General features: G+C 46.1%; 1 protein-coding gene across 22 annotated transcripts in view; it reads right to left on the bottom strand.

Annotated features, from left to right (window-relative positions):
* SFXN5 (sideroflexin 5) overlaps window positions 1-17,027 on the bottom strand; it is a 134,618-nt gene that overhangs the window by 85,537 nt on the left and 32,054 nt on the right. For 20 of the 22 annotated variants that reach the window (XR_004428181.1, XR_004428180.1, XR_004428184.1 and 17 more), the window contains exon 3: window positions 16,344-16,421. Coding sequence is in view for 10 of the 22 variants with exons in the window: in XM_033175073.1 (XP_033030964.1) it covers window positions 16,344-16,421 (78 nt within the window). In the remaining 12 variants the exon portion in view is untranslated. Of the gene's footprint in view, window positions 1-7,150; window positions 7,268-9,832; window positions 9,863-16,343; window positions 16,422-17,027 lie in introns of those variants that run through there. The other 2 variants (XM_033175081.1, XM_033175076.1) reach the window with 2 other exon arrangements.

Genomic DNA, 17,027 nt, shown 5'->3' on the forward strand with positions numbered 1-17,027 from the left:
TAAAATTGATACATTAAAGTTTATGCATTTTTCTCACAGCTGAGTCCCTCAAACCTTACTTCACAGCCTAATTAACTCTTATTTTAGACACATTTCCAACACACTTGATTGTCTGCTATTCCAGACCCAGGCAGATTAGAAGCAGTCGATGTTTAAAAAATAATAATTGGGGAACAGAGGGGACTGATGAGAGAAAAGTCAAAAAGTGGAATCACTGCTAGCACAAAGGTTAAGTGAAAGCCTAACAGCTAAGAGGTTATATATATATATTAAAAAAAAAAAAAATGATAAAAGGCCAATCCTCCCCTCTTTGCTCAGTAAGCAGCTTCCTGAAGTGCACCGTCAAGTCTGGGCTCTGTCCCTGGTGTGACCCCAGGCTCTGTACACAGACTCCTGACACCCCACACCCTCCACCCCAGTCAACCTTCTGCATCCTCTCCCCTCTGGATTCACGGTCAGGCCACTCAGAGGTAGGAACTGGCTTTTCAGCACTGTCTCCTAGCACATTCCAACCCCACAGGGCCTGGAACACAGTAGGTGCTCAATACGTGCTTAATGGAGGAATACTGTCTTCTAAAACAGAAGTATATCTAGACTTAAGTTGACTTCTGATAAGGCACAGTGATGCCAAGGCACAGTTTCATCTCCTTTTCTTCCCAAGTCCTCGAGAAAAGAACAGCAAAGGAATAAACCAGCTGAAAACCCCCTCAGGGAGGAAGCGGACATACAGCAGGTGGAAGATGACATACAGCAGGCGGAAGATATCATACATCTTTGAAAGGTGGTAAGCTGATGAAGAGACGAGAGGTTGGCAATGTTGCAGAGGGTGGAAGTGTACCCCACATGCTCAGTGGGAGTGAGTGGGCTCAGCCCAACTAGAGCTCCAGACACCGTGAAGGTGCAGGCAGCATGGCCAGAGAGCAGGGAGAGAGGTTGAAAATGTCCCAGCGCACGGAGCAGATGGAGCAGGGAGGCCCAAAGTTCCCGCCCAGGTAATGGAGGTTTATTCTCCAGAGAAGCTGAATCAGAACAGCCCAGACATGGTCACAGGCACAGGGGGACCAGGCAAGGGTCTGAGTGCTGAGTCTCTAAAGGAGCCCGTCTGTGTCCAGCTCCCAGGACACCACAGCTAGGAGGATGGAGACACCTTCTCCAGGGAAACAGAAAGGATCCCAGAGAAATGACCCACAAGAGGGCTGGATTCGTGGACAGGTCATCAGCGCAATGCTGAGAAGGAGGTCCCATTCCAGTGGTCTGATGCTACTGTCTTTTTTTTTTTTTTTTTCCCCAGGCTGGAGTGCAGTGGTGTGATATCGACCCACTGCAAACTCCGCCTCCCAGGTTCAAGTGATTATTGTGCCTCAGCCTCTCCAGTAGCTGGGATTAGAGGCATGCGCCACCACGCCTGGCTATTTTTTATTTTTTTAGTAGAGACGGGGTTTTGCCATGTTGGCCAGGCTGGCCTTGAACTCCTGCCCTCAAGTGATCCACTTGCCTCGGCCTCCCAAAATGCTGGGATTACAGGCATGAGCCACCTCGCCCAACATGGTTGCTGTCTTGACTTTAATACAGGCATTGCCACCTAAGGAATTTTGGTCAATGACAGACCACATATACAATAGTGGTCCCATAAGACTACAAGAGAGCTGAAAAATTCCTATGACCTAGTGACCTTGTGGCTATCTTAAAGTAATAGTATAATGCATTACTCACATTTGTGGTAATGCTGGCATAAACCAACCTACTGCATTGCCAGTCATATAAAAGCCTAGCACAACACCTGACAATAATAAACAATGTTACTGGTTTATATGTTTACTATGCCATGCTTCTTATTATTTTATTTATTTATTATTATTTTTGAGACGGAGATTCACTCTTGTTGCCCAGGCTGGAGTGCAATGGCACGGTCTTGGCTCACTGCAACCTCCACCTCCCAGGTTCAAGCGATTCTCCTGCCTCAGCCTCCTGAGTAGCTGGGATTACAGGCACCCACCCCCATGCCCAGGTAATTTTTGTATTTTTAGTAGAGACGGGGTTTCAACATGTTGGCCAGGCTGGTCTCAAACTCCTGATCTCAGGTGATCCACCTGCCTCAGCCTCCCAAAATGCTGGGATTACAGGCATGAGCCACTGTGCCCGGCCACTTATTATTTTAGAGCATATACCTTCTATTTATATTTAAAAAAAAAAAAAAAGTTAACTGTAAAACAGCCTCAGGCAGGCCCTTCAGGGGGTATTCCAGAAAGAGGCATACTTATCATAGGAGATGACAGCTCCTGTGTGTTACTGTTCCTGAAGACTTTCCAGTGGGACCAGATTTAAAAGACAGTGATATTGATGATCCTGACTCCATGTAGGCCTAGGATAATATGGGTGTTTGTGTCTTACTTTTTAACGAAAACGTTTAGAAAGGTTTTTAAAAAAGAAGAAATGTTTAAAAATAGGAAAGAGCTTATAGACAAGAATTTTTTTGTACAGTTGTACAGTGTGTTTGTGTTTTAAGCTAAGTATTATTACAAAATAGTCAAAAAGTTTTAAAAATGTACAAGTTTATGAAGTAACGCTACTGTAAGCTAAGGTTAATTTATTTTGAAGAGAGAGCATTTTTACAATAAATTCAGTGCAGCCTAAGGATATGTGTTTATAAAGCCTACAGTAGTGCACAGTCATATCCTAGGCCTTCACATTCACTGACCACTCACTCACTCACTCACTCAGAGCAACTTCCAGTCCTGCAAGCTCCATTCATGGTAAGTGTTCTATGAAGGTATATCATTTTTTATCTTTTTTTTTCTTTTTTTAGACAGGTCTTGCTCTGTCGCCCAGGTTGGAGTGCAGTGATATCATCATAGCTCACGGTAGCCCCCACCTCTCCAGCTCAAGCAATCCTCCCACCTCAGCCTCCTGAGTAGCTGGGACTACAGGCATGTGCCACCACACTTGGCTAACTTTTTGTGTGTTTTTGTAGAAACATGGTCTCCCTATGTTGCCCAGGCTGGTCTCCGACTCCCGGGCTCAAGCAATCCTCCCACTTCAGCCTCCCGAAGTGTTAGGATTACAAGCATGAGCCACCGTGCCTGGCCCCATCTTTTTAATCTTTTATGCCGTATTTTTACTGTACCTTGTCTATGTTTAGATACACAAATACCATGTGTTCCAACTGCCTACAGTATTCAGTAGAGTACCATGCTGTACAGGTTTGTAGCCTAGGAGTAACAGGCTATACCATACGGCCTAGGCGTGGAGTAGGCTCTACCATCTAGGTTTGTATAAGTGCACTCTATGATGTTTCCGTAATGACAAAATCACCTAAGGTCGCATTTCTCAGAACATACACTGATGTCAAGTGAGGCATGACTTTATCTTTGAATTTGAGTTTCATAAGTTAAGCGCAGTGGGAGAATGGAGCACATGCCGGCAGCCTGGACCCTCAGCTCACACGTAGTCCTGTCTCCCACTGCCTCAGCCACCTCCCTGAAATGAGTTCTTGGCCACCCAGCGACTGCTGCAACCCTCCACTCCTGTCAGAGGCCTGGGCGCAGGGAGGGCCATGCAGGCCCCATGCATCAAGTTGTGAGGCAGGACTCCAGGTGCCTGTGAGGGTCTGCACTTGTCCCACGAGTGTCCCCTGTGGCTAAGGAAGAGAAACACTAAAGAACAAATAAAAAAACACCTTGCCAGGACGAGAGAAGAATGGGGGGAAGAGAGAGAACTCAGAAAGGAAGGAAAAGCTTCTTTTGCTTTTTGAACAAGGGTCTTGCATTTCTATTTCGTATTGAGTCTCACCAATGATATGGTCAGCTCTGCCTAGAAATGCTGATATTTGGAGGACCCCAATGAAAGAGATCATTGCTCAGTGAGCCTACACATGCATACACAGAAAATGAATTCTGAGGAAAGGAGACAATGTAGGAACTAAAGAATATTTTAAAAACACTCTAGCATCTTCAGAGCAGACAGACATGAAAGAGGAACAGGATACAATGAAAAAGAGGGAGGGGACAAATCCTGGCTCTGTCGCTTACTCCATGTGTGTCCCTGGGCAAATCACTTTGCCTATGTGCCTGGTTCTCCATCAGTAACATGAGTTGTTGTACGGGAGGGTGCCCTGGCAGTCTGCATTTACGGGCACACAGCTAAGCCTATGATTCTCAGCCTCCCCCACAGTCAAGTGGCCTCCTGGGACTGGGTGCTGGCTAATGGATTGTGGGTGGAAATGACGTTCGCCAGTTCCAGTCCCCAAAGCCTCCCAAGGAGGATCCGGTGGACAGTGAGGCCCTAGAAGACACAAGTGAAAGGAGGCATCTTGGCATCAGCTTTGGCCTCTGCCAGGTCCCCGAGTTGCAATGGAGTCAGATACGAATGAGAAACAGACCTGACTGTGTTCAGCCTCTGAAACCTGGGCGTTATTTGTACTAACATTTGGCTCAATCTGACTAACCCCAAGCGTTAAATGACATATGCATATATAAAATATTTGACTCATAGAACGTGCTCAATAGTTTTGCCTAAAATAGAGGGAAGCAATTCAAATGAGCAGTTTTTTAAAGGAGTTAATCATCTTTCAAAGCAACTTCATCTCTATTGTTTTATCCACCAAATGCCTGGGAGGTAGATAGATGCTCTTTAGACTAGGTAAGGCATCTCAGAGAAACTAAGTGACTAAGCCAGGGCCCCAGGGGTCGGTGGCAAGATGGAGACGGGCACCCAGGCCTCCTCACCTGGGTCTCCCCCACACTGGAGCACATCAACATCTAAGGTTGGCCAGAATGACTTATTCACTTATTTAATCCCCTCAACAGCCCTAGGAGGTTGGGATTCATATATCTCCCATTTTTACAGATGTGGAAACTAAGGCTCAGAGAGATTAAGTGACTTGCCCGAAGTCCCACAGCAGGCTGGGCGTGGTGGCTCAGACCTATAATCTCAGCACTTTGGGAGGCTGAGGCGGGTGGATTGCTTGAGCTCAGGAGTTTGAGAATAGCCTGGGGCAACATGGTGAAATCCCAACTCTAGAAAAAATACAAAAATTAGCCAGGCACAGTGGCGTACACCTGTAGTCCCACCTACTTGGGAGGCTGAGGCAGGAGAATCACCTGAGCCCAGGAAGCGGAGGCTGCAGTGAGCTAAGATCACGCCCTCGCCCTCCATCCTAGGTGACAGGAGTGAAACCCTGTTTCAAAATAAAACAAAACAAACAAAAAAACCTAAAATCAAACAAACAAAAAAAACAAAGTCTCGCAGCACTGGGATTTGAACCCAAGCAGTCTGCCTCGAGAGTCCCTGCCCTTAACTACCACTTGCTTCCATCTCTAAAGGCTAGCTCGTCACTGCACTGTTCTGCCCCTCAGGCTTGTCATATATTTTGGAGATCTTTCCACATCAGTGTACAGAAAGCAGTCTTATTCTTCCAACCAAAACCCTTGAATGAATGAAAAAGTATATATATTTATTATATATAATATATATATAATATTTATATATATACACACACACACACATATATTTGTCATTGTTGTAGAGATGAGATCTCGCTATGTTGACCAGGCTGGTCACGAACTCCTGGTCTCAAGCAATCCTCCTACCTGGGCCTCCCAAAGTGCTGGGATTGCAGGCATGAGCCAGTGTGCCCAGTCGGAATATTTTATAAAATGTTTCCTATTGATGGACAGTTCTCTGGCATTAAGTACATTCACATCGTGGGCAGTCGCCATCACCACCATCCATCTCCAAAACACTGCCAGCTTCCCCACCTGAAATTCTCTACCCATTAAATGTGACCTCCCCATTCCTCCCTTCTCCAGCTCCTGGAAATCACTGTCTGCTTTCTGTCTCCATGACATTGACTACACTAGGTATCTCATAGAAGTGGAATCACATAGTATTTATTCTTTCGTGACTGTCTTATCTTTCTGCTATTACAAATCATGCTCTAGTGAATTTCACTGGAGTTATTATATTGTGAGAATTTAAAGAAAAAGGATAAATTATATAGAGATTTCTGGCATAATACAGAAGGAACCAATGACTAGGGAGGGAAAGTGGGCAGTTGGGGGAGAGAAAAAGGGAAAGTTTTAAAAAAAAAATCCCTATTCTTTTCATATCTTTAGAATTCTGTATCTTGTTCATATATTACCTACTTTAAAATATTTGTTTAAAAATTAAAGGTAACCACTAGAAAAATATAATAGAAGATGCACAAATTCCAAGCCCTTTATTGACCCTTATCCAACAAAAATCACGTCCTGTTGTGTTGTCCATAGTCATAGAACAGAAGCTGCCAGGTGGCTGGCCTGTTACACAATTCCCAGCCTCCTCTGCAATGAGGCTCATCCACGTGGTTGAGACCCCCAGTGGCATCTGAGGGGAAGTGATGTGCCTTTTCCAGGCCAGTGCCTCCCTCTCCATGCTTTCTGTCCCCTTGCTGTGAGCCAGTGCAAGGATGTGGCTGCAGCCCAGCCTCAGCCATGAAGATAGCACAACACCCAAAGACACAGTAGAGAAACATGATGGAAGGAGCCTGGGTCCCTGAATAATCCTGTGGGGCAGAGCTACTTGCCCACCTGGAACTTGAGCTGTTACACAGGACAGAAATAAACTGTCTCATTTAAGCTAGTGCATTTGGGGATCTTTTTGTTACAGCAGCTAGTATCACTTTAACTAATATAACCCATTTGGGGTTATTGGAAACTGCTTCCAGTGATATCAGGAAAAGATTTCCAGGGAAGAAAGGAAGGAATGGAACCTAAAGTGGCGCTTGAGGCTCTTCTTGAGGCATCTGACAACACACCAGCCTCAGAGGTTTTGGGGTGAGGTGGGAGGAACATCTCCATTTTCAACAAAAATTCCTAGTCATGATCTTATCTTGTTTGGGCTGATCCCATCGCCAGGCCACAGTGACAACAGTCAGGATCATGGACTTTGGCTCTCTCTCAGTCACTAACTTACATAGTCTGCCTCTGCAAATTACCTCACAGCTTAGACTTGTATTATTTTTAAAATTAGGCAGAAGCAGGGACAGGAGGTAGAAGCAAGTCTCTCCAGGGTCCCTTCCTGTCCTAGGGTGTATGAGGCCAGGCTCAGCTTAGGGGGAGAACAGGACAAGGACTCAGGTCTGACTCCTTGGGTCTAGGCTTTTCCCTAGGACCTGCTGGATCAAACGTTGACTTTAAGGGGTTAAATGTTGGATGCAAAAATGGCAGCAGGGAACGTACCACCCACAAGCCAAGAACTGGTTGCTAGTTTGAAGTTTCACAAGCCAGTCCTGCGAACAGATGATAGAAAAGGATCATCCTAGGATGTCAAGAGTTCGACAGGAGGTCAAATAAAATGCAGTGAACAGGCCATCCATACTGGGAATCTAGGACAGGGAGCCCGCAGCATCTTCTCACTAGACCACTGAAGCATCTCCACTTTAAACTACAATTCCTGCTTAAGACCTCATCTGGTGTGGGCTCAGTCCATCTCCTCTGTGCCTCTGCTGAGCATAAAACTATGCAGTTTTGATCCCTTGGGACCTACTGGCTCCAACAACAAATCAGTGTGGATATGAGACTTTGAACCTTGCTTGATTTCTCAACTTGGTGAATGAAGACATGGAGCAGGTGTGGAGAAGCAATCTGGGTGAGAGGTGGCTGGACAATCCCAGAAGTTGGCTAATTTCAAAAACAGCCAGCATCTCAGCTGAACTGCCATCTGAACCTATCTGAAGTTCGGTGTAGAGCCCAAGGGAGGGGCAGAGGACACTCACCAACCGGCCTTGGCCTTCTCGGGCAGAGCAGGGCACACCCCCAACACCCAGAGGGAGGAGGAACAGCCCAGCACCACCCCCAGTCTGGCTCGCTCCCCTTCCCCTCTGCCTCCTTCCAAGCTGCTTCTCCAAACCTCCCAAGGCAGCAAAGACAGAGCCTATTTAAAACAACCTCCAGAAGGTAATTAAACAGAGCCTGAAGGGGATCCTTCTGTAAGGCAAAGAATGCCTCCATAAAACAAACAAAAAAAACTTCCTAATTTATCAGTTGGGCCAATTGCATTATACCTCACCATTAATTTTGTTACCATGGTTACTCCCAGGTAGTATGTACCTATTGCAAGTCTATGTCGGGTGAGGGTACCCCCAATTCTACAGACTCACGAAAGAAGAGAGACTCTTCGCCTAGTTCTGCAGCATAGCACACAGCAGCAGTCACAACTTCCCTATACACAGTTTGTTTCTATCCAGACCCGGGTTTAAATTCTAGATCTCCCACTTGCTGGCTATGTGTTTTAGGGTAATATACTTAATCTTTCTGAGCCTCCTCTTCCTCAATTGTAATGTGAGGATGTGAATACTTTCAAAGTTATTGTGAAAATTAATAATTAATTTATTTAACAAATACTTATCGAGCATCTGCTATGTGCTGAACACTGCTCTAGGTGCTAAGGACACATCAGTGACAAAAACGGGCCAAAATCTCTGCTTCTGTTGAGTTTAGAGGGTTGCAAAGACAGACGAACAATATGCAACACAAACAATAAATAAGCAAATTATCTGATATGTTAGAAGGATAAGTGCTTCAGGAAACTAGGGAAAATAGAACATGACAAGAGGATAGCAAGTGTGAGCAGGTGGAAGAGATGGAGATTACAGACATAAGTAAGGTGGTCAGGGTGGGTCTCATTGAGGTGATATTGGAAGAAACACTGGAAGGAGAGAATGAGTCACGCAGTTATCTAGTAGGAGACAGAACAGCTACTGCAAAGGCCCTGAGGCAGAAGTGGGCCTGTCTGGTATGTTTGAGAGACAGCAAGGAGACCGGTGTGACTGGAGTGGACCAAATAGGGGAAAACAGTAGGAGACAAGCTCAGAGAAGACTGGGGGCTTTGCAGGCCAGGTTAAGGACTATGGCTTTCACTCTAAGTGCAAAAGGGGACCACTATAGTTTCTACTAGAACAGTGGTTCCCAACTAGGGGGGTGGATTTTGCACCCAGGGACATTTGGTAACATCAGAAAACATTTTTGGTTGTCATGACTGGGGAGGGGAAGCCAATGGCATCTACTGGATCAAAGCCAGGCAGGTTGCTAAACACCCTCAGTACACTGGACAGCCCTCGCAAAAAAGAATAATCTGGCTCCAAATGCCAATTGTGCCAAGTCTGAGAAACCGTGGAGCAGAGGAACAAACAATGTCCTGTATAATTTCACAGATCGCTCCGTCTGTTGTATCGGCAATGGACAGAGAGGCCCAGGTAGTATGGGGAGATCATCCAGGACGCCACTGCAGGGACCCAGCCCGCAGATGCATCTACAGCACTCAGTACGACACCTAGCACATCATACAAATGACTCAGCTCCTACTGATCACTTGCCTGTTCTGTGCTCCCAGTTAGGGCCATGCTGGGGCTGGCCCAGAAGGGCAGGGTGCTGACCAGGATCCCCAGAGCTTGATGCTAAGAGTCAGGGTAAGACTAGTAGGTCAGCCAAGCCTTCCCTTCAGCATCTGACAAACCTGCTGATGCCCACAGAAGACTTGGGGCACAAGTATTTTTAATCCTGCCTCTGGTATTTGCTCTGCTATTTTCAGCAAAGCCCAAACACAGCTGACCCCATTTCCTTTCTGCCAGAGAAGACTTGCAGGATCTCTTGCATCCCAGCAGCTCTTTCTCCTAGGCAGGCTGCAGACAGAAATCCATCCTGCATAGGGGCTGCAAGTAACCCATACATTCATTACCCTGGGTGCAGGGTAGGCACTTAGGAAAGGCTGGCTGTTTCCCAACCTCTGGGGAATGTGGAATGAGGGACAAGCCCCGCCACTCAGGAGCTACAGTGGTTCCCAGTAACCTGCTTACCACACTCTCCATCACTCCAGTCGCTTCCGAGCTGGTTTCTGTAATAGCACTTACTCCTCCCCAGTGCACTCTGGCACTGCCACTGACTGATCCTACCACAATACCACTGTTGTGCTACTCCCTTTCTCAACAGCTTTCAGTAGCCTGCCACTGACTGATCCTACCACAATACCACTGTTGTGCTACTCCCTTTCTCAACAGCTTTCAGTAGCTTCCTCTTACCCCACACAACACATCCAGCATCTCTGCCTGGTTTTCAAAGACTTTCACAATCTGGCCTGTAACCTCCAACTTCCTTCTCAGCTTTCTCTTTCTTATCTCTTTTCTCTCTGTCTCTCTCACTTACAGAAGATGTCTCTCCCATTAGACCTCAGAGGCCCAGTATCAGATCCCTGCCCCACCACATACTAGCTATGTGACCTTAGGAAAATAATGCAACCTCTCTGAGTCTCACTAAAAATTGGGTTGATATAGGCACCTACTGACAAGTTTATGTGAAGATTAGCTGAGATAATATGTGGAAAGCACTAGTACTTATGGTGCAATAAGCACACAGCGAGCGGTGGCTCGCCATGGGGAGGGGTCTTCTATATTTAGCCCCACCCACCTCCATCTACACCAAACTCTTCTGGCAAAGCCCCAGCGCATACAAATGTACAGATCAGAGTCAACATTCAGAAACTTAATTGGCTGTGTCTATGCTTACATTTTTGCACACTGTGGCTTTGTTTTTTTAACTGATAGCTACAGTCCTTATTAGGGTTCCTAGCTCTTCAGATTTTCACCTGCTAAACCCAAAAGGTAAATTATACTCATTTTTATTCTGTCCTCAGAACCAGTGATTCATTGGTATAGCAATCTTTTTTTTTGACACCGAGTCTTGCTCTGTCACCCAGGCTGGAGTGCAGTGGCATGATCTCGGCTCACTGCAACCTCTGCCTCCCAGGTTCAAGCAATTCTCCTGTCTCAGCCTCCTAAGTAGCTGGGACTACAGGTGCATGCCACCACACCCGGCTAATTTTTCTATTTTTGGTAGAGACGGGGTTTCACCATATTGGTCAGGCTGGTCTCGAACGCCTGATTTTAGGTGATCCACCTGTCTTGGCCTCCCAAAGTGCTAGGATTACAGATGTGAAACACCATGTTTGGCTGGTATAGAAACCTTTAAACAAGGTAATGGTCCCTGGAGGAGAGAGCAGTCACCCACAACAGAAGACCAAACCAAGGCCATCAGAAGTGAACAAACTATTTATACATTTGCGCATACCCACTGGTGAGGTGTTGTACCTGGAAGTCAGGTTAGATGACAAACTGGGTAAAAAAAGAGAGTGTCACAAGTTAATCAGCACTGCCCACAATACCAGGACAGGCCTGCAAGCCTCCGGACCCAGTTGCAGGCTTCTGGCCCGCACACCTGCAAAGGCATCAGAGCAGGCGCAGAGCCCAGATGCAAGTGAGGACGCTGTCCAGACAGACCAAGAACCACCCGGGCCACTTCAGATGAGCAGGGTCAGCCTGGGCCAGGAACAGTCAGTTAATTATGGGTTGCCAAGCCCCCCAAGTCCTGAGCTGCCATGTCACCACTTATCCCCTCTGCTCCTGTGTCTACAGAGGTCAGAGGAGGATGTATATTGGCTGACTGAAGCCGAGGGAGGGAAGCATTTGTGAGAGCTGGTGCGGGGGCAGCCAGGAGGCTGGGGGAAGGGAGGGAGAAGGAGGATCTGCCTCTAGGGGGCCATAGTGGCAGGCTCACACCTAGAGCACTGTGCTACCCAGCCACCAGATGGACACTGCAGGCATCACCAACATGAGCCAGAATTGGGAAGCACAGTTAGTGCCAAGCTGCCCCCCTACCCAGTTCCCCTCCTCCCCAGCTCCCTGGAGGCACATGGGGGCTTTCAGGACAGAAAACAAAAGAGGCCCGGGAAACAGGACAGGCAGCTTTAAGCTACTGAAGGGAGCAAAGAGGAGGTAATGTGGCTTCATTCCCCACACTCTGGGAGCTGGAAGGGGTCCCAAGAGGCCAACCTCAGTAAGAAAGGGGCAGAGCGGAGCTTGGGCCAGGAGCAAACACATGGTCCAGAGGCCACAGAGGCAGGATCCAACTCTCACAGGTCTGAGAAGAACACGAAAGGGGCTGGGGACTGCTTCGGCCTGAGTAGGGTGGGGTACCAGGTCACACCATCCAGGCTCTTAGGTGCTCACGGCCAGAGAGAAGTCCCACCACTCAGGAAAGAGGAGATTGCAGCCTGCCCTCCCAGCTGACGGCTGCCCATGACTCAGCACACAGTGCACACACCTTCAGATGGGCCCCATGTGGGTAGGTACTGCAAGTCTGTCACTCTCCCAGAGCCCTGCACAGGAGCATCTGGCCAAGGTGCTGCTTCTGCTCGTGCATTTGCCCTCTACTCCCATCACCATGCTCCAGTCTAGCACATTTGTCCATTCTCTCCTTCTGTAGGGTCTCGCTCCCTTGATCTCCAGTACAGTGTGTGCCTCCTTGCCTGGACCACCCCCACCTGCTCTTCACCAGCCCTGTCAGCCCTCACATCTCAGGGCAAAAATCTCTTCCAGACACCCCGAGTCTGGGAGGGTCACCCCTTCCACGGCTCTGCCATGGTATCATGTGCTTTCAGTGTCACTGCCTGGTTTCTGGTGGTGCAGACAAGAACCTCATCCAGCTTCCTACCTGCTCTATCCCCCAAGCCCTACCCTCGCTTCTGGCCCATAGTGATGGATAGAAGAGAAAAAAGGTGAGAAAAGCTATGTGTCAGCCTACGATGGCTACTATTTGACTAACAGAAGTTCCAGAATGAGAAAAAGTGATGAAAGCAATTAAAAATTTTGCCAGAGCTGAAGACAGGAGTCTTCAGATTGAAAGGGGTAATCAAGAATCCAAAATGATAAATTTTAAAAGAAACAGCATTGTGGAATTTCAGAAACAAATTTCACAGATAAAGAGAAGATCCTAAATATTTCCAAAGAAAGAAAACAGACCGCAAAGAATCAGGAATGAAACGGCATCAGGTTTTTCAACAGCTATATTGGAACCCAGAAGAAAATAGCGCAATGGTCTTCAAAAATCTGAAGGAAAATGATTGTCAACCTAGAATTTTCTCCTCAGCCAAACTGTCAATTAAGGCTGAGTGCAGAATTATAATTTTTCAGACATAAAAAGACTCAAAACTTTCTTCTCATTTACCCTTTTTCAGGAAGCTACTAGAAGAGGTGTTCCAACAAAATGATGAAATACACCAAGAAAAAGGAAGACCTGGAACTTGGAGGTAGGCCCCAGAAAGGAAAATTTCAGGAAAACAAAAAGAAACTCAAAGACAGAAATCTTCAGATTGAAAGGCGCACTGAAAATACAGTCATGCGTCACTTAACAACAGGGATATGTTCTGAGAAATGCATCATGAGGTGATTTCATCATTGTGGAAACAGCACAGAGCATCCTTTCACAAACCTAGATGGGCAAGCCTGCTACACACCTAGGCTACATGGTAGGTAGAGCCTACTGCTCCTTGGCTACAAGCCTGGGTAGTATGTGACTGTACTGAATATATAGACAACTATAACACAATGGTAGATATTTGTGTATGTAAACAGTTTGTGTATATTTGTGTATAGAAACAGTTCAGTAAAAATACGGCATAAAAGATAAACAAAGGTCATCTGCATGGGGCATTTACCATGAACGGAGCTTGCAGGACTGGTAGTTGCTGTGGTGAGTCACTGAGTGTGTAGTGGGTGAATGTGAAGGCCTAGGTCATTACTATACAGTACTGTAGACTTTATAAACACTGTACATTTAAGCACGCTAAATTTATTTTTTTTAAAAATTAGCCAGGTGTGGTGGTGTGTTACTCAGGGAGGCAGAGGTGGGAGGATCGCTTAAGCCCGAGAGTTTGAGGTTACAGTGAGCTACCTCGCCCCACTACACTCCAGGCCTGGGTGACAGAGCAAGACCTTGCCTCTTAAAAAAAATTTCTTCAATGAAATGAACCTTAGCTTACTGTATATTTTTTACTTTATAAAATTTTAAAGTTTAAATTTTTAACTCTTTTGTAATACTTAGCTTAAAACACAAACACACTGTACAGCTGTACAAAAATATTTTTCTTTATATCCTTATTCTATAAGTTTTCTATTTTAAAACTTTCAACTTTTTTTTTTTTTTTTAACTATTTAAACTCTTTAAACTAGCTAAAAACTAAGACACAAACAAACAGACTAGGCCTGCACAGGGTCAGGATCATCAAGACAACTCCAGGCAACAGGAATTTTTCAGTTCCATTATCATCTTTTTTTTTTTTTTTGGAGACAGAGTCTCACTCTGTTGCCCAGGCTGGAGTGCAGTGGCGTGATCTCAATTCACTGTAACCTCTACCTCCTAGGTTCAAGTGATCGCCCTACCTCAGCCTCCCAAGGAGGTGGAATTATAAGTGTGTACCACTATGCCCGGCTATTTTTTGTATTTTTAGTAGAGACAGGGTTTCGTCAGGTTAGCCAGGGTGGTCTCGAACTCCTGACCTCAAGTGATCCGCCCGCCTTAGCCTCCCAAAGTGCTGGGATTACAGGCATGAGCCACCATGCCTGACCGCCATTATCATCTTATGGAACCACTGTCATATATGTGATCCTTTGTTGACCAAAATGTCTTTTTTTTTTTTTTTTTTGAGACGGAGTCTTGCTCTGTCGCCAGGGCTGGAGTGCAGTGGCCGGATCTCAGCTCACTGCAAGCTCCGACTCCCGGGTTCACGCCATTCTCCTGCCTCAGCCTCCCGAGTAGCTGGGACTACAGGCGCCCGCCACCTCGCCCGGCTAGTTTTTTGTATTTTTTAGTAGAGACGGGGTTTCACAGTGTTCGCCAGGATGGTCTCGATCTCCTGACCTCGTGATCCGCCCGCCTCGGCCTCCCAAAGTGCTGGGATTACAGGCTTGAGCCACCGCGCCCGGCCCAAAATGTCTTTATGTGGTGCATGACTGTATTGAAAGGCCGTGGGAGGGTACAGTGGGAGTGAGAGATGGTACAAAGGAAAGTATCCCAAAGAAAAATCTGAGGTCGTTATTAACTCCAGATAAAACAAAGTTGAAAAAGAGACATAATCATGATACAAACAGTCTGACTATGCAGTAATTGTTATTTCCATAATTTTAACAACATGAAGACTGAATATGTATAGGCCCCAAAACCGTGATAACTATTTCAAGAGTGGATATGGATGGGGGAAAGAAGTGTGTTTAGAGGGGTGGATAATAAGAGAGCTGAGTCCTCAACTACCATAATAGATAATCCAAAGGAACTAATTGAGAAATAGCAGTGTAGATAAGCATATTGGTCTGAAAGATAAAATATAAATTTCTATCTGCAGAACAGCAAAAAGTAGTTGCTCCTGGGGAACAGGCATGGGAACTGGGAAGAGATGGGGAACATATACTATTTTTCCTTGCAAGCACTATTTTATTTTATTTTATTTTTATTGATTTTTGAGATAGAGTTTTGCTTTGTTCCCTAGGCTGAATGCAGTGGCGCAGTCTTGGCTCACTGCAACCTCCCTCTCCCGGGTTCAAGTGATTATCTTGCCTCAACCTCATGAGTAGCTGGGATTACAGGCACCCACCACCATGCCCGGCTGATTTTTTGTCTTTTAGTAAAGACAGGGTTTCACCATGTTGCCCAGGCTGGTCTCGAACTCCTGAGCTCAGGCAATCCGCCCACCTCGGCCTCCCAAAGTGCTAGGATGACAGGCGTGAGCCACCATGCCCAGCCCCTTACAAGCACTTTAGTACTATTTGACTTCTTGAATTATGCACACACATGACTTTGAAAATGTTTAAATTAATGTTTGAAAAAGCTTTTGAAATAAAGTTTATGAACAAAAAGATAGACTTTGGGACATGAACCATCAGTCTCTGTAATCATTAACTACTACATTCCCTTACCCTCTCCAAAACAAAACAGCACCTTCAACATTTCAGGTATCTCTAATGCGAGTTCCTATACGACATTAAAAAAGAATAAAACAACAGTATCCTAATCCTAATCCTCAACATCCTCCCCAATTTCCCACCCTTAACCTGAAGTTTTGAACAGTGGTATGCTGGTAAACGTTTAATAATCCATTCTCTGGGGAAAAAGTCCTGATTTGTAGCATTTGCCAACGTCTATGGTGTAAATACTCCCATCATGGCTGATTTCCCACTGCGTTGTCCCTGATCGTGGAATTGGGAAGAAATGCCCACAATCAGCTCTTGCAAGCCAGTACAGGCTGCCCTCACCAAGCCACTGCCTTTGGACCATCCTAGCCTTATCGGCCTCCATGCTTTCCACTGGACCTAGAGCACAGGAGAGATCTGAGCATCTTCAAAGAGCTTTTAGTCCACAGGGGTATGTACCAGCAGAAGTAGATACAGGAAAGAAGTGGTTCTGGCTGCAGGGAAAGGGTTGGGAATTTCTCACTTTCCTTCCCTTCCCCACCGGCCATGCTCCCACCTCCCACAGAGTTACCTGTTCATTGGTGACTCCCGGGCGCAGAGTCCCATGCTTATAGTCCTCCAGCAGCTGCACAGCCTCTCTGAGACGTCTCTGCAGAAGAAAGAAAGGAGACATTGAGGGGCACAGATCAAGGGCTCCTGCAAATTTTTCTTTTGTGGGATTATATCAGTATCAAATACTGCCAGCGCAAGGCTTCAGGACTGCCCTCAGTTCATGAGACACACAAAATCACAAAGAAATACCACCTAAATGTTCTTACATGGCAGTTTAAAAAATGAAGTAGAGCTAGCTACGTGTGCTCCCATGGTCATCTCCCCAAGATATTTTGTTGAGTGAAAAAGCGAATGGCCAAGCAGTATGATGCTGTTTGTTGTACCAAATAAACAACACACACGTATCAAGTAATATTTCCTATGTGAACATTTATATATGTCGATGTATCAGAAAAGTCCTAGAAGGAGAACAACCAAACTGGTGGCCGGGGTTACCTCGGGGTAGGAGGAAAGGGCCAAGACTTGGCAAGGGGTATCATAAGGAACTTTAATCTTAATGTAATGTTGAAAGCTTTTAGGCCGGGCATGGTGGCTCACACCTGTAATCTCAGCACTTTGGGAGGCCGAGGCGGGCTCATCATGAGGCCAGGAGTTTGAGATAAGCCTGACCAACATGGTGAAACCCCGTCTCTACTAAAAATTC

Source organism: Trachypithecus francoisi, unplaced genomic scaffold, assembly GCF_009764315.1.
Source record: "Trachypithecus francoisi isolate TF-2019V2 unplaced genomic scaffold, Tfra_2.0 Lachesis_group17, whole genome shotgun sequence".
Classification (NCBI taxonomy): domain Eukaryota; kingdom Metazoa; phylum Chordata; class Mammalia; order Primates; family Cercopithecidae; genus Trachypithecus; species Trachypithecus francoisi.